At 41.3% G+C, this 22780-nt stretch overlaps 1 protein-coding gene across 1 annotated transcript; it reads right to left on the bottom strand.

The window, feature by feature from the left end:
- Nucleotides 1–313: 313 nt before the first annotated feature.
- LOC108952113 (uncharacterized) lies at nucleotides 314–3960 on the bottom strand. The gene is made up of 2 exons (XM_065139119.1): nucleotides 3117–3960; nucleotides 314–880 (listed from the first exon to the last, which is right to left on the bottom strand). Exons 1-2 carry the CDS (start codon nucleotides 3565–3567, stop codon nucleotides 831–833), a joined length of 501 nt encoding a protein of 166 aa, XP_064995191.1. The 5' UTR covers nucleotides 3568–3960; the 3' UTR covers nucleotides 314–830.
- Nucleotides 3961–22780: the final 18820 nt, after the last annotated feature.

Raw genomic sequence — 22780 nt, forward strand, 5'->3', positions numbered from 1 at the left:
CAGATTAAGTCCCAATTGGTAGCCAGTAGACTATTTATTACAAGCCCATTGGTAGCCAATTGAGAACAGTAGAAAGAAACTGTGAACATAATATAAGTAAAAATTCAAGAGACAAAAGCATACTTACCAACCCATACTTCGACTCAGCTAATTGATATCATTTTAAACAAAGAGATTGCTGACTAATTTTTTATGAGGTGTAACTTCCCTCCCTCCATATATGCAACTATTAGGAAAAGAGAACAGAGACAAAAGTCCAGTTTGTGTGGTTTATTTGTAGATGTAGCTGCAGATTTCATCAACTTAAGCCCCAGACAAAGATGAGAATTCATGCTATTCATTCAGCACCATTCCATGCAACTGAAATAGCTCCAGATTTTACAAAGATATCGACCAGATGCTGTCTAACGGGCCACAAGGAGTCTCAAGCTTCCTGGACTTCAATATTTGTAGAAAAATAATTAATACGACACCCAATTGAATTGTTCAGCAGAGAAGTTTCTGTTTTGAGGCGGAAAGAAAGCAAAGAATGAATAAAACCATATTGTCAACTTAAGTAGTCCTGAAATATTTATGAATGTCCATCGAGGTTGCATGCCTTTGCTGCTTCCTTTACTTTCACTTCTCTTGAACTTGTAATGAATTTTTTGTTTCTGAATATACACTCTGATAGTTCAGCAACAAGTTTAAATACCAAAACATCCTACAGCTCCTATTCTAATTATTTAATCATTTTTCTCTTTTTTCACCTTTTTTATCTCAAGTATCAATATCCTCTTATCTTCAGTTTATACTGAACACTATAAAGATCAAGCCTACTTGTAGTTGTTTCATGCTGACAATTGTTCTGCAAGCCACTGTTCGATATCCTTTTTGCCTTCTGCAAAATAAAATAATAAATATGACTTCATATAATAAAAATTTAAATCAAATTACATTTTAAAAGTATAATTCATCTTCCCAAAGAACAATATACATGTTTCCAATATGAAAAACAGATAGACAGAACAACAGAAACCATGGGCAGGCATCATATCCAAAAAATAATTGTGGTAGAAGGTATGGGTAAAGTGTGCTGCCAAGTTTATCTTCTGCAAAACTCCACTTAGACCATTATCATGCAATTGAATTTTGAAAATTTAAGGTAAAAAAAAGCTCTAGATGATCAACAACACAGAATTGCTTTTAAGAGAAAAATTTTGGAAGAGAAACAGGACCACAAGAAGTAGCTGTGAACAGCACAATACAAAATAACAAAATATTGCTTTCAATAACATACAAAACAATACACAAACAGAAATAGATCTGTACAAAACAATATGGAGCTTGCACTATGTAACACCAACTCAAGGGAAACAGCAAAAATCAAAAGACATTTTCAAATGTAGTTCCTTAAGTTAGATCCACTTGCACATTGTGGGTCTACAACTCTAAACTGAAGAACTTTTAGAAACTATAAGCATGGTGCTTCTCCTGTACTGAAATTCTGTGTTTAGTCCATGAAAAATCCAGCAAGGAAGATAAATGAAAGTGAGAATTCGGTGCCTCAGAGATTGCATGGAAGTGCTCATAATTAGACTGACACTGTGATCAGGTAAGGATAGGAACAATATCTCCATCAAGGTGGTCAATAGTCGAGACCTAAGACCTCATGATGCAATGTGTGAAGCGTCTAACAGCATAATCAAATTAACTAAATTGATGCACAACAGCACAAGGATATGAAAGGCATACCTGTATGTGTAAGTGTGTCTAGCATACGAGTTCCCTAAGGCCTAAACTAAATCTGTTGCACCTGTTAGGATGTGCAGTGTCAGATGCCTGTGGTGCCCACTCAACATAGATGTGGGGTCCGTCTAACGAGAGGAAGGACTTGTTGTGGAGGAGCGACGTGGATGGTTTTATCTGCACATTCAAGTACATCTGGCAATGCAAAAACAAGGTTGTGTTCCTCTGTTTGTGCATACAATACATTGTGTTGAACCAACTTGAGAAATCATACAGAAGCAATTGATACCCTAACTGCCTATCCAATGTTTAATAGCTAAAAGGTTTAAAAAGTTATATTTAGACAAATTTCAGAATCCATGTACTAAGTTGGCATCTTAGAAAATTTCTCAGCGCAACTTGTAAAATCTTTGGAGTACTCCGGTTCTAGAATTAGAAAAGTTAAAATTAGTCAAAGAACTACAATATTTTATAGAGCAATAATAATTAGGCAGATTACAGAAGCCCATAACGAATCATCTAACCTGAGCAAGAAAACGTTTGGCTATTGATGGGCTGGAGATAGCCTATTTTACATACACCTCAACATTAAAGAATTAGTGAAAACAACTCAACTCCTAGAACGTTCGCCTTACAAATCAGTATTCGTTAATACTGTAAAGCATGGCCAGCTTCGTGGTCATCTGTATCATTATCAGCAAGGCAAAACATGAATGAATCGTTTCCATTAACCAAGACTGTTCCAAATTCTGAATAGCTTAATCATGACTAGTGCAATTGGTATTATTAGGTTCTTCTCAAAGAAAAAACAAAATGCAAATATAAAGAACATAATATAATGAAGGATTTCTGAAAACAGCATTTGTCTGAATGAGCACGCTGACATACAGACACAAAATCCCCCTTATCAAGGCCTTCAAACTTAAAACTTACAAAAGTGATCAGTCAAGCAGGAAGACATTAACCAAAATCAATACTTAGAAACTAGCGGTCTTTGAAGCAAAGCTTTAGACGTTTTGCTGTGTAGTATCAATCAAGGTTTGTCAAAAGTAGCATACCAACAGCACTACCACAGTTTCGTTGGAGAAATTACGATAAATTTTCTATCGAAATATTCTCCCTTCATTAATCCAGAAAGCCTTAAAGGCATAGATATAGACTTTTTAATTTCCTGATGTGAAATGAAGGTACTCCAAATAAATATTTGGAATGAGGATCAAATTATTATGAGATTACTAATTATAATAACATAAACATAGCATATGATCCATAATGATATGATGAATCTTGAACTGCTGTATCAACATGTGAAAGATGCAAGCCTCTCGGACAAGTTGAAGAAGAGAGCAAATGCAGTAAAATAAAGATAAAATCTATTCCCCTCTTACCAGAATGATCATCGTTGTTGAGACCAATAGTACCCAAAACATGCTTCTTGGAGAAATCAACCTGCGCGTAGCAACCTCGCGTATAGCATGGGACCAAGACGGCAAAGCCGTTCTCCGTCTCGCTCTCAGACCGGAACTCGGATGCATGCGGTTCCAACCACCCAATCGCCCAATCCGGATCATCAAAATCACCCATGCATTCCCCACGTGAATGGACAAGGACTGCGTCGTACTCCTTATCAACTCGCTGCTGCTCCCGGCTAAGCGACTTCCTCTCGGTTCGTCCCGAATTCGATCGGATCTGAGGCACGTTACCTGCTGCAATCTTCAAAGAATCGGGATCCCTGTACCCCGTGAGGTAATCAGACGAAGAACTCAGTGATTGCTCGGGAGATTGACGACCTTTTCTTCCCCAAAGCCAATAAGAGAGAAGATTAAAAAGCATAGCCATATCTGCGAAACCGGATACCGCTCTCAGAATCAATCTTCTGAACCAAAACACACAAAAATGGAATCTCTTTTGCCAATATTCCACTAACGATCAGCAAGATCTCGTCTTTCCCATCGGAATCAATGAAAGAAACAAAAATCTTCCCACAGATGACCGCCTCCTATAATCTACCTCTTTTCAGAGCTAAAAATCCTTGGCCACCTTTGAGAACATCAAATCGGACGAACACAAGCAAAATAAGAATTCTATGCCCACGGATGACCATATCGAATGATCTGATCTCTCTCACCTGGCGCTTTCCAAACGCCAATTGCACACGGACATCAACGCCCCCTCCGTCGGTCCTTTTCCCGAATCGCGTACCCTTCCAACGTCTCCCGCCGACTGCACACCCGAACCCGTGCCCAGGATTCCGCGATGACACAGTTTACGGCCTCGATTCGCTGATCTCTGATCTCCAGTGAATCTTATCCGTTCGATCCTCTGGGTCTAAAGCTAGCGAAGGTGACGCACAGAGAATACACGCGTGGTGTCACAAGTGGCGGTAGGGCCCGAAGACGTGAGCAGGGAGAAGCAGGTGGTCCCCTTATAGGTGGGTATAGTTCAGGCTAGGTGGTGCGGATTTTTGTCGCTTCTCTCAATCCAATCATTGCCTTGGCGGCGCAGGCCACTGCGACCACTGCTACGTATTGACGAATATACCCGTCTTAAATTTGTGATTACCGAATTCTCCAAATATGCATGAAACTTTTCTATATCGGAGAGTCATTAGGTTAGTTTATGTTATTTGCATATATGTAGTAATATGACATGATAATAAAAATATTTTATTATAAAATATAAAAATAATACAAGTGAAATTTAATTCAAGATTTTACTAAGCCACTTGATAAGCTTTCCATAAAAGCAAGTTAATTTTATTAAGATTAATTAAATATTAAATAAAAATATTAGCTAACTTAGTTAGTGAATACGTTAATTATTGATAAGAATTTTTTTTTATCAAATATTATCTTCACTATTTACTCTCTTGGTAAAAAAAAAAAATTACCTAACTCGATAAATTCTTTTCTATAATAGAAACTGGTTAAGTGATTTATGTTATTTGCATATGCTTTTAGATTGTGACAATGACAATCAACAAGTTTTTTTTATAAAATAATAATAATAAAATCATAATTAAATTTATTATATTTTATAAAATATTCAAATTCTTTTTATCAACTAAACTAGTTAGCAATCTTTAAAAACTAAGATAAGAGTGTATAATAAGATAAATTAATACTCATCATCATGTAATATTTATTTAGAGTGAAAATGACTTTTTCTTTGTAAAGAGATTAGTGTTGGCAAAAACATATTAAAGCAGAATAACTCTTTCTTTTGTGTATCGAGTTCCTTACCAAAATACTAATTTATTATCAAAAGCACATATTAACCAAAACAGTATAAACAATAAAGCAATAAATCAAATTTTTAACATGTAAAACCTAATACGGGAAAAACTACGGGACCGTAGCTCACCTTAAACTTCCACTATCAATAGTAATGATAACAGGTTTACAGTTGTTGAATCTCGTATTTTGATGATGAAACCACATTTTAGCTTATCGCTCGCTAAAATGTGTAAATTGGGTTGAGGCAGTAGAAAGCTAGAAGGTTTTGGGGTAAATCTTTCGTACTTGATAGGTTGATGTTGTATAAGTTCCTTTGTGTGTAATGAAATATCAATGACAACTCTAGATTATTGTGTCTTATAAATATTTGAAAAGTACCTTTCATATCGGGATTTTGGGAATATTAAGTTTAAATTGTGTAATGATATAAACATGTGGTACAAGTTGAGTTTGTGATTGTATAGATTCCCATGCTGTTGGATTCATGATGTAGTTATGGTTTAATTGAGTTAGCTTTGGATCTTATGAATTATTACGTGATATGATGGTATGATTATAAACTGCACAGGTTTTGTGAATTGTGGATTATAGAGGTAAATTTTGACTTAAATATTTTCTTAGTGGCCTTAAATGTGTGTTTGGATCTTGGATTATTTGTTGAATTATAATATTATCAATTTTGTATTAGGTTCATATCTCCTGAATGACGATTAAATTTAGGGGGCGTAACAACAATAGCTAATAGAATTCAAAAGGATTTTAGCATGGCTATGGGTGAGAAGGTTTCGTCATAGTCAATACCTTGCATTTGATGATACGCCTTAGCCACTAGCCTTGCTTTATAAGTCTCTACCTTTCCATCTACTCCTATCTTCTTCTTGAAGATCCACTTGCAACCAATGAGTACAATACCCTCGAGTGCATCAACTGAGTTCCAAACCTTATTGGAGTACAGGGAGTCCATCTTAGAATTCATAGCATCTTGCCACTTTCCAGAGTCTATACTTATAGTAGCATCCTCGTATATCTAAGGATCAATATCCTCAACATCCTTTCCTCTAATATGTCCCACATATCTCTCAAGAGGATGAGATATTTTGCCAAACATATATAAAGTTGGAACTTGTGTGCTAGGTACCTAAACAGACTCGAGTTGTGGAGTAGTGCTTGAGCTAGGTTCTCCAACCTCGCTCAACTCTATCACACTCTCATTGTCTCTGCTAAGAATGTGTTTCTTCTTTAGGAACACCGCTCTCTTTTCCACAAAGATCTTTTGGTCCTCAAGGTGATAGAAATAATACCCACAAGTTTCCTTGGGGTATCCCATGAACTTACACCACTTCATCCTGGATTTCAACTTATCGAGGTTATGTCTTTTAACGTGGGCAGGGCAGCCCTAAATCTTAACAACCTTAAGAACGGGCTTCTTTCCTTTCCATATCTCATATGGTATAGATGCTACCGACTTAGTTGGAAATTTGTTCAAAAGGTATGCTATGGTCTCTAGGGCATATCCCCAGAATGAGATAGGTAGATCGGTGAAGCTAATCATGGACCGCACCATGTCTAACAGTATACGATTCATCCTTTCAGATACACCATTGAGTTGAGGTGTATAAGGAGGTGTCTATTGGGATAGAATCTCATGATCCTTGAGGAATTAGGTGAACTCTATACTCAAGTACTCACCTCCTCGATCTGATCAAAGAGTCTTGATACTCTTTCCAGTCTAGTTCTCTACTTTATTCTTATACTCTTTGAATTTCTTGAAAGCCTCAGACTTATACTTTATCAAGTACATATGTCAATACCTTGAGAAATCATCAGTAAAAGTAATGAAGTAGGAGTAACCACCTATGACATAAGTTGATATGGGACCATATACATCACTATGTATGAGTTCTAGCAACTCAGTAGCTCTCTCTCTCTAGTTTCATTAAATGGAGAGTTGGTCAATTTTCTACAAAGACAAGGCTCGCAAGTTATATATGACTCATAGTCGAATGAATCTAGATATTTATCCTTTAGCAACTTTTGAATCCTTCCCTCATGGATGTGACCTAGCCTACAATGCCATAGATATGCATTGTTTATCTCATCTTATTTCCTCTTGGACACACTTACATTCATGATATGTGGAGCAGTGTTTAGCATAAATAAACTATTATGCAATATTTCTATTGTGATGATCTCATCATCTAATAATATTGAATAACCATTATTCTCAAAAACTTATTTATATCCATTAATTGTTAAACACGAAATGAAAATAATATTTTTGATAATAGAAGGAACAAAATAGCATATATCCAATGCAATAATAACTCTACTAGGCAGATCTCATCTATAGAATCCAATAATTCAGGGGCATATTAGATAGCCAATAAGATAGGGGCTCCGACAGATATCTCATATCCGAACCTCTACTCATCGCAATGCCTACTATATGTGTGTGACCCTCTAGGCCCAATATCGAGTTGGACGTGAGTCATACCTATCAGAACTTTTTCTGACTCAGTGAATTATTATCTCCATAATAATTCACTAGACTTATCGACTACAGACGTACTAGGCCACTACACTGTAGTTCCCAAACGATACAAAAGAATCTAATCCATTAAACATGTTTGTCCTCAGTTACCATATACCTATAGTCCCTCATCCATCTAGTATCCTAGAGATTGTATACCGGGCATGGTGTTGTCAGACCCATATGATTTCTAATCGAGTCTCGCTCTAATCGGATTCTCCCGAAGAACTCTTTCTCTCTCAATCGAATGACCATGGCTAGGGATTTATTTGAGTAAGAACTCATGAGATATTCCTCTCATGACACCGAGAGTGGATGATCCTCTATCGACACTCAATAGTCCTCATAAAGTTGGCTACCACTCTCGATGACTGGTTGTACTAGATTTGGAACCTCCAGACCTATAATTTCGATATCAAAAAATGGAATACTCATACAAGACATCCTTGGTGTCTTAAGTCTAAGGACCAAATACACCACTAGGACTACGGACTCGCTATCTGACAATAAGGCATCATCAACCATCTAGCATTCCGTAAGCAAATCAATCAAAGAACTCATTCTCCAATGAGTACTTGTACTATATCCCTAGTGTCTCCACACGAGCAGCTATGAGACCAGCTGCATCCATCATATAGATGGGTATACAGCACACTAGTCTGTCCGATTATCTCAATGTCCCTCTCGAGTAACCTATAACTAGGATTATTTAGGATTTATGTTTAAAGGTGAATTAGTCTCATTATCGTGATCTCATCACGATCCGATTTTCATTGTATAGATCCATGGACATTACAATATATTCAAGCAATAGATAATAAATAGTGATAAAATACTAAATAATAATAAGAAAAAAAAGACTATGTGTCAAGTCATACGTGTCATCATTCACATGATTGGCTTGCAGGGCACTTATGACTAGCAATCTCCCACTTGACCTAAAGTCAATCACCTATGTGTTTGATCCCCATCAGACCCCTATGATGCTCAAAGACAATCTTAGACAACGACTTTGTTAGTGGATCTGCAATGTTATCTTCAGATGAAACTCTTTCCACTACTACATCTCCTCATTCCACGACCTCTCTAATAAGCTGGAACCTTCTCAGAATACTTCTGATGAGTCTCGGGTTCCATTATTTGAGTAACCGCCACTTTATTGTCGCAATATAAGGGAATCAGCCTCTCGTTACCCGGCACGACTCCCAGATCTGTGATTAACTTCTTCATCTAGACTCCCTCCTTTGCTGCCTCTACTATAGCAATATACTCTGCCTCTTTGGTCGAGCCAGCAGTAGTATCTTACTTGGAACTCTTCCAACATACAACTCCTCCATTCAGGGTGTATATATACCCCAAATTCAACTTGCTATCATCGATATCGGACTAGAAACTTGAGTCTATATAGCCATCAATCCTGAGGATATTACCTTCATATACCAGTAAAAGATCCTTAGTCCTTCTCAAGTAGTTAAGGATACACTTTACTACGTTTCAGTGCTCTAAGCTAAAATCTGCTTGATACTTGCTTGTGACACTCAGAGTATACGCTATATCAGGCCTGGTACATAGCATGACATACATGATAGACCCTATCACTAAGGCATAAGGTATCCTATCCATGTTTATCCTTTCTTCAGGAGTCTTTAAGGATAAACTCATGTAAAACGATATCCCATGTCTCATCGGTATGAGACCTCTCTTGAAATTTTCCATGTCAAGCATTTTGACAATAGTGTTTATATACCTAGACTGGGACAAGCCAAGCATCCTCTCAGATCTATCTCTATAAATATGAATCCCCAAGATATAGGATACTTCCCCTAAGTCTTTCATGGAGAAGTGTTTAGATAACTAAGCCTTTATTATGGATAGCATTCCTATATCATTCCTTATGATCAGGATGTCATCCACATATAATACCAAGAAGGTGATAGTGCTCACACTTACCTTCCTGTACACACAAGGCTCATCTTTATTCTTAACAAAGTTATAAGATCTGATTGCCTCATCAAATCTTATGTTCCAAATTCGGAAAGCTTACTTTAGTCCATAAATGGACCTAAGCAACCTGCACACCTTATCTGGGTAGTCCTTAAACATGAATCCCTCATGCTGTATCATATATACCTCCTCCTCGAGGTTGATATTGAGGAATGTAATTTTTACATCCATCTGCCAGATCTCATAATCATAGTGTGCTGTAATAGCCAATAGAATTTGGATAGATTTTAGCATTGCTACGGGTGAGAAGGTTTCATCATAGTCGACACCTTGCCTTTGACGATACCCCTTAGCCACTAACCTTGCTTTATAGGTCTCTATATTTCCATCTACTCCGATCTTCTTCTTGAAGATCCACTTGCAACCGATGGGTACAATACCCTCGAGTGCATCAACTAGGTTCCAAACCTTGTTGGAGTACATGGAATCCATCTCAAAATTCATGGCTTCTTGCCATTTCCCGGAGTCTATGCTCACAATAGCCTCATCGTAGGTCTAAGGATCAATATCCTCAACATCCTCTCCTCCAATATGTCCCACATATCTCTCAGGAGGATGAGATACTCTGTCGGATATATGTAAAGTTGGAACTTGTGTGCTAGGTACCTGAACAGACTCGAGCTGTGGAGTGTTGCTTGAGCTAGGTTCTCTAACCCCGCTCAACTCTATCATGCTCCCACTATCTCTACCAAGAATGTGTTCTTTCTCAAGGAATATTGCTTTCTAGACTACAAAGACCTTTTGGTCCTCGGGATGATAGAAATAATACCCACAAGTTTCCTTGGGGTATCCCATGAACTTGCATCGCTCCGTTCTCGATTCTAACTTTTCGGGGTTGTCTTTTAACGTGGGTAGGGCAGCCCAAATCTTAATAACCTTAAGATTATGTTTCTTCTCTTTCCATATCTCATATGGTGTAGACACTACCGACTTAGATGAAACTCTATTCAAAAGGTAAGCTATAGTCTCTATGGCATATCCCCAGAATGAGATAGATAGGTCAGCGAAACTCATCATGGACCGTACCATGTCTAACAATGTATGATTCCTCCTTTCAAATACACCATTAAGCTGATATGTATAAGGAGGTATCCATTGTGATAGAATCTCATGGTCCTTGAGGAATTGGGTAAACTCTATAATCAAGTACTCACCTCCTCGATTTGATCGAAGAGTTTTGATACTCTTTCCAGTCTGATTCTCCACTTTATTCTTATACTCTCTAAATTTCTCAAAAGCCTCGGACTTGTACTTTATTAAGTACATATATTCATAACTTGAGAAATCATCAATAAAGCTAATGAAATAGGAGTAACCACCAATGACATAAGTTGACATGGGTCCACATACATCACTAAGTATAAGTTCTAGTAGCTCAGTGGCTCTCTCTCCAGTTCCACTAAATGGAGAGTTGGTCAGTTTTCCATGATGGCAAGGCTCGCAAGTTGTATATGACTCATAGTCGAATGGATCTAGATATTCATCCTTTAGCAACTTTTGAATCCCTCCCTTATGGATGTGACCTAGCCTACAATGTCACAAGTATGCATTGTTCATCTCATCTCATATCCTCTTAGACACACTTACATTCATGATATGTGGAATAGTGTCGAGCATAAATAAACCATTATGCAATGTTTCTCTCGTTAATCTCCTCGGCTTTGCCAAAATCTACAACAAATTGCAGATGGGATAAGCAATACCGATATCCAATACCATTGCACTATCACAAAAATCTAACAATTAGAGATTGATCATGAATGTATCTGAAGCTTCTTCAAGCTTCTATTTCGCCCTCTCTATAAGGTATTCTTTATAATTCCTCTTCTAGTGCCCATCTTTGCCGTAGTGGAAGCACTGACCTTTGTTCTTGTTGGGAAATCATAGGGGGGCGACATCATATGCGCAGCGGAAGAACAAGAAAACAAAAATCCCCGATTCCCAAAAAGATGTTCATCGTCGTGCGAAGATTGGTGCGCAAAATCCGCAAAAACACAAAACTGCGTATAGAGATTGTGTTACCTAGGGAGATCGTATATCCCTGTTTCCTTGCAGATCCTTAGGAGAGGGTGAAGGAGGTCAAGCGTCCTCCTCTCTAGCGGTGATCCACACAGCAGGGTTGCGACGACGCTCCTCAAAACTCCAGGTCTGAGGTGGAGAGGGAGAGGAGAATAGGAAGGGCAAGCAAAGACTCTAGCCTATGAGGCTGTGAATCCCTCCTATTTATAGAGATCCCGTGTCAAAACCCTAATGGGTCCTTTCCCTAGTGGGTATTGGATCTGCATCCAATAAGACAAGGGCTCCGTCGGATATCTCATATCCGAACCTCTACTCATCGCAATGCCTACCATATGTGTGTGACCCTCTAGGCCCAATATCGAGCTGGCCGTGAGTCATACCTGTCAGAACTCCTTCTAACTCAGTGAATTATTATCTCTGTAATAATTCACTCGACTCATCGACTACGGAAGTACTAGGCCACTACGCCGTAGTCCCCAGACGATACAGGGGAATCCAATCCATTGGACCTGTCTGTCCTCAGTTACCATGTACCTATAGTCCCTCATCCATCTAATATCCCAGAGACCGTATATCGAGCATGGTGCTGTCAGACCCATACGGTTTCTACTCGAGTCTCGCTCTAATCGGATTCTCCCGGAGAACTCTTTCTCTCTCAACCCGAATGACCCTGGCCAGGGATTTGTCTGAGCAAGAACACATGGGATATTCCTCTCATGATACCGAGAGTGGATGATCCTCTATCGACACTCAATAGCCCTCGTAAGGTCGACTACCACTCCCAATGACCAGCTGTACTAGATCTGGGAATAGCCAAACCTATAAGTCTGGTATCAAAGAGTGGAGCACTCATACAGGACATCCTTGGTGTCTCAAGTCTAAGAACCAGATACACCACTAGGACTACGGAATCGTTGTCTGACAATAAGGCATCATCAACCATCCAGCATTCCGTAAGCGGATCAATCAGTGAACTCATTCTCCAATGAGCACCTGTACTATATCCCTAGTGTCCCTACACGAGCAGCTATGAGACCAGCTGCATCCATCATATGGACGGGTATACAGCACACCAGTCTATCCAGTTATCACGATGTCCCTCTCGAGTAACCTATGACCGGGATTATTTAGGATATGTGTTTAAAGGTGAATCGATCTCATTATCGTGATCTCATCACGATCCGATTCCCATTGCACAAATCCAAGGACATCACAATATATATGCATTTATGCAATAGTTATAAAGTGATATATGCCAAAATATAATAAGCAAAAAGATTCTGTATCAAGTCACACGTGCCATCACTCACGTGATTGGCTTGCTGGGCACTTATGACTAGCAATCTCCCACTTGACCTAAAGCCAATCACCTATGTGTCTGATCCCCATCAGACCCCTGTGACGCTCAAAGACAATCTGAGACAATGGCTTTGTAAGTGGATCTGCAATGTTATCTTCGGATGAAACTCTTTCCACTACTACATCTCCTCGGGTTACGATCTCTCTGATAAGTTGGAACCTCCTCAGAACACTTCTAATGAGACCCGGGTTCCCTTATTTAAGTAATCGCCCCGTAGTTGTCGCATTATAAGGAAGTCGGCTCCTCGTTACTCGGCACGACTCCCAAATCTGTGATAAACTTCTTCATCCAGACTCCCTCCTTTGCTGCATCTAATGCAGCAATGTACTCCGCCTCTATGGTCGAGTTATCAGTGGTATCTTGCTTGGAACTCTTCCAGCACACTGCTCCTCCATTCAAGGTGTACACATACCCTGAATTCGACTTGCTATCATCGACATCAGACTGAAAACTTGAGTCAGTGTAGCCTTCAACCTTAAGGCTATTACCTCCATATACTAGAAAAAGATCCTTAGTCCTTCTCAAGTACTTAAGGATACACTTTACTGCTTTCCAGTGCTCCAAGCCTGGATCCGCCTGATACCTGCTCGTGACACTCAGAGCATGCGCTATATCAGGCCTAGTACATAGCATGGCATACATGATAGACCCTATTGCTGAGGCATAAGGTATCATATCCATGTTCGCCCTTTCTTCTGGAGTCTTTGGGGACATACTCGTAGAAAGCGATATCCCATGTCTCATCGGTATGAGACCTCTTTTGGAATTTTCCATGCCAAACCTTTTGACAATAGTTTCTATGTACCTGGACTGGGACAAGCCAAGCATCCTTTTGGATCTATCTCTATAGATTCTAATCCCCAAGATATAAGATGCTTCTCCTAAGTCCTTCATGGAGAAGTGTCTAGATAACCAAGCCTTTATTGTGGATAGCATTCCTATGTCATTCCCAATGATGAGGATGTCATCCACATATAACACCAAAAAGCTAATAGCGCTCCCACTTACCTTTCTGTATACACAAGGCTCATCTTCGTTCTTAACGAAGTCATAAGATCTGATTGCCTCATCAAATCTTATGTTCCAACTTCGGGAAGCTTGCTTTAGTCCATAAATGGATCTAAGCAACCTACACACCTTATCTGGGCAGTTCTTGGACACGAATCCCTCAGGTTGCATCATATACACCTCCTCCTCCAGGTTCCCGTTGAGGAATGCGGTTTTCACATCCATCTGCCAGATCTCATAATCATAGTGTGCTGCAATAGCCAATAGAATTCTGATGGATTTTAGCATTGCTACGGGTGAGAAAGTTTCGTCGTAGTCAACACCTTGCCTTTGACGATACCCCTTAGCCACTAGCCTTGCTTTATAGGTCTCTACCTTTCCATCTACTCTGATCTTTTTCTTAAAGATCCACTTGCAACCGATGGGTACAATACCTTCGGGTGCATCAACTAGGTTCCAAACCTTATTGGAGTACATAGAATCCATCTCAGAATTCATGGCTTCTTTCCACTTCCCGGAGTCTATACTCATAATAGCCTCCTCGTAGGTCTGAGGATCAATATCCTCTACATCCTCTGCTCTAATATGTCCCACATATCTCTCAGGAGGATGGGATACTCTATCAGACCTGCGTAAAGTTGAAACTTGTGTATTAGATACCTGAACAGACTCAGGCTGTAGAGTGGTGCTTGAGCTTGGTTCTCCAACCTCGCTCAATTCTATCATTCTCTCACTATCTCCGTCAAGAATGTGTTCCTTCTCAAGGAACACTGCTCTCTTAGCTACAAAGACCTTTTGGTCCTCGAGATGATAGAAGTAATACCCACAAGTTTCCTTGGGGTATCCCACAAATTTACATCGCCCTGTCCTTGATTCTAACTTATCGGGGTTGTGTCTTTTAACATGGGCAGAGCAGCCCCAAATCTTAACTACTTTAAGATCAGGCTTCTTCCCTTTCCATATCTCATATGGTGTAGACACCACCGACTTAGTTGGAACTCTGTTCAGAAGGTAAGCTGCGGTTTCTAGGGCATATCCCCAGAATGAGATGGGTAGGTCAGCGAAACTCATCATGGACCGTACCATAATAATGTACGATTTCTCCTTTCAGAGACACCATTGAGCTGAGGTGTATAAGGAGGTGTCCATTGGGATAATATCCCATGGTCCTTGAGGAAGTGAGTAAACTCTGTACTTAAGTACTCACCTCCTCGATCTGATCGAAGAGTTTTGATACTCTTTCCAGTCTGGTTCTCCACCTCATTCTTATACTCTTTGAATTTCTCAAAGGCCTCGGACTTGTACTTCATTAAGTACACATATCCATACCTTGAGAAATCATCAGTAAATGTAATGAAGTAGGAGTAACCTCCAATGGCATGAGTTGACATGGGTCCACATACATCACTATGTATGAGTTCCAACAACTCAGTGGCTCTCTCTCCAGTTCCACTAAATGGAGAGTTGGTCAGTTTTCCACGAATGCAAGGCTCACAAGTTGCATATGACACATAGTCGAATGGATCTAGATATCCATCATTTAGTAACTTTTGAATCCTTCTTTCATGGATGTGACCTAGCCTACAATGCCACAGGTATGCACTGTTCAACTCATCTCGTTTCCTTTTGGACATATTTATATTCATGATATGTGGAGTGGTGTCTAACATAAATAAACCATTATGCAATGTTCCTTTCGTGATGATCTTATCATCTAATAATATCGAACAACCATTGTTCTCAAAAACAAATTTATATCCACTAACTGTTAAACATGAAATGGAGATAATGTTTTTGATAATAGAAGGAACAAAATAACATGCATCTAATGCAATAAAAGCTCCACTAGGCAGATGTAGGGCGACCTCGCCAACAGCTAAAACAGCAACTTTTGCTCCATTACCCATCTTGAGGTCCATCTCGCCTCTCTCTAGTCTCCTAGGCCTTGCCAGAACCTGCAACGAATTACATATATGATAAGCACTACCGGTATCTAATACCCATGTGTTATCATAAGAGTCTGACAAATGGAGACCGATCATGAATGTACCTGAAGCTTCATCAAGCTTTTGTTTCGCCCTTTCTGCAAGGTACTCTTTGCAGTTTCTCTTCCAGTGCCCATCTTTACCACAGTGGAAGCACTGGCCTTTGTCCTTTGTTGGGTCTTTCTTAGCAACCTTTGCTTTACCTTGTTTGCCCTTGCCCTTTCCCTTCTTAAGGGACCTTTATGCTTTCCTTTTCTTTCTGGTCTCACCAGTGTAGAGAACTGGCTTCTCTTTCTTAATAGTACTCTCTGCCTCCCTCAACATATTGAGGAGCTCTGGGAGAGTCACCTCAAGCTTGTTCATATTAAAGTTCATTATGAACTGTGAAAAGGAATCTGGTAGGGACTGAAGCACAATGTCCACACACAAGTTATCCTCTAGGACCATTCCTAGACCTGTGAGTTTCTCTATCCACTCAATCATCTTTAGGACATGGTTCTGAACCGGTGTCCCCTCAGTCATCCTAGTGCGGAAAAGGCTCTTGGATATCTCATATCGTTGAGTCCTTCCCTGTTCCTCAAACAATTTACGGACATGTAGGAGAATGGATCTGGCATCCATCTTTTCATGTTGTCTCTGTAACTCTGGAGTCATAGAGCCCAACATATAGCACTGAGCAAGAGTGGAGTCATCAATGTACTTCACGTAGCGAGCGATCTCATCCTCGCTTGCCCCTTCTTCGGGCGTAGGCATCACTGTATCAAGGACGTACACGATTTTCTCCGCTGTGAGAACAATTCTCAAGTTACGGAGCCAATCCGTATAATTTGGACCAGTGAGGCGGTTGACATCAAGTATGCCACGTAAGGGATTTGAAAGCGACATTTTCTGAAAATAAAGATGTAGCAAAAATGAATAACATGCAGATTTTGCAAGAAATAAACTATCAAGATATGGACTTCTATCTTAATATGCTCCCACTATTTTACTAACGAGTCACACGACACCCTCAGCACGTGAAACGGAAGTCTCTGGCAGACTTCTAGTGGGGATCAGGATCCAATCAGCGTCTTAGTGTAACCTCGAGGGACTCGACCAATCACACTAAGCCTAAAAGGTAGACAACTCTTGCCGATCACAACTCCTTGTGATTCCCGTCCTGTTCGGCCTCCGAATCACCATGGCCTCGAGGGACTCGACCAACCATGATGCTCGGTTAAGTCAACACCTTCGTTACAAGATGAGTCTGATTTGATGATATACCCTCGAGGGACTCGACCAAGCATATCATGCCCTCAGGTCACCGGTGACATCTCTATGTCGTAAGCAAGATAGCGAATCGCGATATAGGTGAGTCTCGAGGGACTCGACCAACTCAACCTACACCGGGATTCGGTTCCTACTCATAACGATGGAAGGCCACGTGGGTCAATCTAATTGCCTCACGTTTACCGACTTAATATTATCGAGAGATGTTTCTATGATTTGGTCTCCTAATATGACATGTCACACATATACATATTTATTATATATCTACATCGCATGCAAATATATATACATATCTAGTATGTGTATAAGCAATCACACCAGATGATCATGGACCACAACCTAATATGATTAGGCCCGAGCCAGTAGGCCTAATCACTCACATCAAGATCTATGTGTGCAACGGTGCATCTCCATGCCTTGTGATCGTCCATCTCGTCCTCGTTGGTTCCGTCGACATCTTGATGCATCTCCATGCATCACGATCGTCCGTCTCGTGGGTCCCGCTATGGCTTCCACGCTCCCGCTGCGCCTCCTCATGTGATTACAACTTAATCATAGGCACGCAGGCCCGACAATAAACGAGAAATATAATGGAGGTTCGCAGACCTCAATAATAATAATCACAAGTACACACATCACACGGTCCATGATCATCCGTCCACTCATCATACATCACATGTATAAATAATCATCATCATGTAGGACTACTAGATAATAATAAAATTAATAATCAACTAAACCTTTTAATTAATTAATATTTTCTGAAATCAGGGATATATAGGGAATTTCTCAATTCCTAAGGGTATTTTCGTAATTTGGACAAAAGACAGAAACTGGAATTTCTCAAATTCCGAGGGGCAAAACTATCTTTTGCGCAGAAAACCCTAATACCCTTTCCCCTTTTCGCTGCTGCCGCCGCCGCCACCCTGCCGGCGGCGGCCTGTGCGGCGGGGCGAGGGCGCTGCCCTCGCCTGCAGGCGGCACGCTCGCTGGCGGCGATGCCGCTGCGGGTGGGCGCCCTCTTCGGGCGCTGCTGCCTCCGCAGGCGGTGCTGTCCCGCCGGGCGGCCGCCCCTGTGGGGGGGGGTTTCGCCCGCGGGAGCAGCGGCGGCAGGCGTCGCGCGTCGCTGTCCTGCGGCGGCAGGCGTCGCGCGTCGTTGCCCTGCGGCGGCAGGCGTCGCGCGTCGCTGCCCTGCGGCGGCAGGCGCCGCTTCCTTTCGGCGGTAGGCGCCGCTGCCCTGCGGCGCCTCTGCCCGTGGGTTGCCAGCCCCGCCGGCAGCAAGCCTGCTGCAAGCAGGCCGCCGGCCAGCTGCTGCAGGCACAGCGCTTGCGCATGCGCCGGCGCTGTGCTGCCTGGCTGCGGCTGCGGCTGCCGCTGCAGGTGGCTGCAGGCATGCAGATCGAGGGCAGCAACTGTTGTTGCCCTTCCTTGCTTTTGCGTCAACGATTTTGACGTCAAAATTCTTCCTAAACACAATACACGCAGTTCAAAACCAATCATTCGCACGAACAACCTGGCTCTGATACCACTGTTGGGAAATCATAGGGGGGCGACATCATATGCGCAGCGGAAGAACAAGAAAACAAAAATCCCTGATTCCCAAAAAGATGTTCATCGTCGTGCGAAGATTGGTGCGCAAAATCCGCAAAAACACAAAACTGCGTATAGAGATTGTGTTACCTAGGGAGATCGTATATCCCTGTTTCCTTGCAGATCCTTAGGAGAGGGTGAAGGAGGTCAAGCGTCCTCCTCTCTAGCGGTGATCCACACAGCAGGGTTGCGACGACGCTCCTCAAAACTCCAGGTCTGAGGTGGAGAGGGAGAGGAGAATAGGAAGGGCAAGCAAAGACTCTAGCCTATGAGGCTGTGAATCCCTCCTATTTATAGAGATCCCGTGTCAAAACCCTAATGGGTCCTTTCCCTAGTGGGTATTGGATCTGCATCCAATAAGACAAGGGCTCCGTCGGATATCTCATATCCGAACCTCTACTCATCGCAATGCCTACCATATGTGTGTGACCCTCTAGGCCCAATATCGAGCTGGCCGTGAGTCATACCTGTCAGAACTCCTTCTAACTCAGTGAATTATTATCTCTGTAATAATTCACTCGACTCATCGACTACGGAAGTACTAGGCCACTACGCCGTAGTCCCCAGACGATACAGGGGAATCCAATCCATTGGACCTGTCTGTCCTCAGTTACCATGTACCTATAGTCCCTCATCCATCTAATATCCCAGAGACCGTATATCGAGCATGGTGCTGTCAGACCCATACGGTTTCTACTCGAGTCTCGCTCTAATCGGATTCTCCCGGAGAACTCTTTCTCTCTCAACCCGAATGACCCTGGCCAGGGATTTGTCTGAGCAAGAACACATGGGATATTCCTCTCATGATACCGAGAGTGGATGATCCTCTATCGACACTCAATAGCCCTCGTAAGGTCGACTACCACTCCCAATGACCAGCTGTACTAGATCTGGGAATAGCCAAACCTATAAGTCTGGTATCAAAGAGTGGAGCACTCATACAGGACATCCTTGGTGTCTCAAGTCTAAGAACCAGATACACCACTAGGACTACGGAATCGTTGTCTGACAATAAGGCATCATCAACCATCCAGCATTCCGTAAGCGGATCAATCAGTGAACTCATTCTCCAATGAGCACCTGTACTGTATCCCTAGTGTCCCTACACGAGCAGCTATGAGACCAGCTGCATCCATCATATGGACGGGTATACAGCACACCAGTCTATCCAGTTATCACGATGTCCCTCTCGAGTAACCTATGACCGGGATTATTTAGGATATGTGTTTAAAGGTGAATCGATCTCATTATCGTGATCTCATCACGATCCGATTCCCATTGCACAAATCCAAGGACATCACAATATATATGCATTTATGCAATAGTTATAAAGTGATATATGCCAAAATATAATAAGCAAAAAGATTCTGTATCAAGTCACACGTGCCATCACTCACGTGATTGGCTTGCTGGGCACTTATGACTAGCAGTTCTTTGCTGGATTTTTCTTAGCAACCTTTGCTTTACCTGGTTTGCCCTTGCCCTTGCCCTTCTTAAGGGACTTTTCTACTTTCCTTTTCTTTCTGGTCTCACCAGTATAGAGAACTGACTTCTCTTTCTTGATAGTACTCTTTGCCTTCTCAATATATTGAGGAGCTTAGGGAGAGTTACCTTAAGCTTGTTCATATTAAAATTCATTATGAACTGTGAAAAGGAATCCGGTAAGGACTGAAGCACAAGATCCACACATAGGCTATACTCTAGGACCATTCCTAGACTTATGAGTTTCTCTATCCTCTCAATCATCTTTAGGACATGGTTTTGAACCGATGTTTCCTTAGTCATCCTAGTGCAGAAGAGACTCTTGAATATCTCATATCACTGAGTCCTTCCCTATTCCTCAAACTATTTACAGACATATAGGAGAATGGATCTGACATCTATCTTTTCATGTTATCTCTGTAACATAGGAGTCATGGAGCCCAACATGTAACACTGAGCAAGAGTGGAGTCATCTATGTACTTCACGTAGCGAGCGATCTTATCCTCACTTGCCCCTTCCTCGGGCGTAGGCATTACTGTATCAAGGACGTACGCGATTTTCTCTGCCTTGAGAATAATTCTCAAGTTATGGAGTCAATCCGTATAATTCGGACCAATGAGGTAGTTGACATCAAGTATGCCATATAAGGGATTTGAAAGCAATATTTTCTGAAAATAAAGATGTAGCAAAAATAAATAACATGTAGATTTTATAAAAATAAACAATCAAGATATTGACTTATATCTTAATCTGCTCCTACTATTTTACTAGTGAGTCACACGACACCCTCAGCATGTAAAACGAAAGTCTTTGGTAGACTTTTAGTGGGGATTGAGATCCAATCAGCATCTTAGTATAACCTCGAGGGACTCGACCAATCACACAAAGCCCAAAAGGTAGGCAACTCTTGTCGATCACAACTTCTTGTAGTGATTCCCGTCCTATTCGGCCTCCGAATCACCATGGTCTCGAGGGACTCGACCAACCATGATGTTCGGTTAAGTCAACACCATTGTTACAAGATGAGTCTGATTCGATGATATACTCTCGAGGGACTTGACCAAGCATGCCATGTCCTCAGGTCACTAGTGACATCTCTATGTCATAGGCAAGATAGCGAATCCCGATATAGGTGAGCCTCGAGGGACTCGACCAACTCAACTTACATTGATAATCAATCCCTACCTATAACGATGGAAGGCCACATGGGTCAATCTAATTATCTTACGTTTATTAACTTAATATTATCGAGAGAAAATTTTGATTTGGTCTCCTAATGTAATATATCACACACATATATTTTTAATATATATCTATATCGCATACAAATATATATAAATATCTAGTAGGTGTATAAGCAATCACACATCATATGAGTAATCATACCAGATAATCATGGACCACAGCCTAATATGATCAGGCCTAAGCAGTGGGCCTAATCACTCACATCAAGATCTATATGTGCAGCGGTGCATCTCCATGCCCTATGATCATCCATCTCATCCTCATCGGTTCCATCGATATCTCGACATATTTCCATGCATCGCAATCGTCCGTCTCATGGGTGTTAGGATCAAGAGCGGCACTAAGAGGGGGGGTGAATTAGTGCAGCGGAAAACTTTTTGATTCTCATATAAAATATTTCATATGTTCGAAGGAAATCGATTTGGAAAGGTAGTAACTTTAAAACGTAAGAGAGCGAAGTGTAGTGAAAGTAAGATGAGGAGAAGAGGCACTTTGCTATGAAATGATTTGCAGTTAAAGAAAATTGCTTAAAACGAAATACAAACCAGATTTAGAGTGGTTCGGTTAACGTGACCTACATCCACTTTCGGATTCCTCCTCCAACGAGGTCTCTAGTGTCCACTAAAGGCCTTCTATCAATAGATGAAGACCGAACACCTCTTTATAGCACTTTATCCTTTTCCTGGGTTTAGGAGATGAACCCTTACAAGTCTCACTGGGAGATAATCCCACTAACTTAATTAGGGGCCAATTGGGCCCTTAACTGGGTTGATTTGGGCCCGATTGAACAGCCCAATCATCCCCTGAATTCTTGGCCGGTGGTGGCACCACTTGGAAAGCAGTGCCCCCTAGGATTTCTGGGCGGTGGTACCACTGGTAGTTATTGCTACCAGTAGTAGTACCACCCCTGTTCGGCGGTGATACCACCAGAGCTCAGTCTCCGAGCTCTGTTAGGTAGTGGTACCACCCAGACTGAGCGATAGTACCTTCTAGTGTCTGGTGTCAGGTGGTAGTACCACCCAGTAAGAGCGGTGGTATTGCTAGGATCCCGAAATTCCAGGATTAGATACGTTTTGGCTCCATTTTTTAAGCCATTGGGGCCTATAAAAACTCCACCCTTTTCTGCATGAAAGGGCACGAAACCTATTGGCTTAATCTTGAATTCTTGAGTCTTAAAGTGTTGTAAAAGTTATAGTTCTCCTTCTTCATCTCTTAGCCTTATAGCCATCCAAGAAAGAATCCTAACTTAGTTTACACTCTAACTACAATAATTAAGACATGATCATAGCTCTTCTTGTTCCGATGCGTCAATTGCTCTTCTAG

This window comes from Musa acuminata, chromosome BXJ3-2 (assembly GCF_036884655.1).
Source record: "Musa acuminata AAA Group cultivar baxijiao chromosome BXJ3-2, Cavendish_Baxijiao_AAA, whole genome shotgun sequence".
Classification (NCBI taxonomy): domain Eukaryota; kingdom Viridiplantae; phylum Streptophyta; class Magnoliopsida; order Zingiberales; family Musaceae; genus Musa; species Musa acuminata.

What these genes read in the sequence shown, in the direction of transcription:
- LOC108952113 (XM_065139119.1), bottom strand. Translation starts at nt 3,567, where the DNA reads ATGGCTATGCTTTTTAATCTTCTCTCTTATTGGCTTTGGGGAAGAAAA. An exon ending in CAACAACGATGATCATTCTG is followed by an intron (nt 881 to 3,116) that starts GTAAGAGGGGAA and finishes TTTATTTTGCAG; the next exon opens with AAGGCAAAAAGGATATCGAA.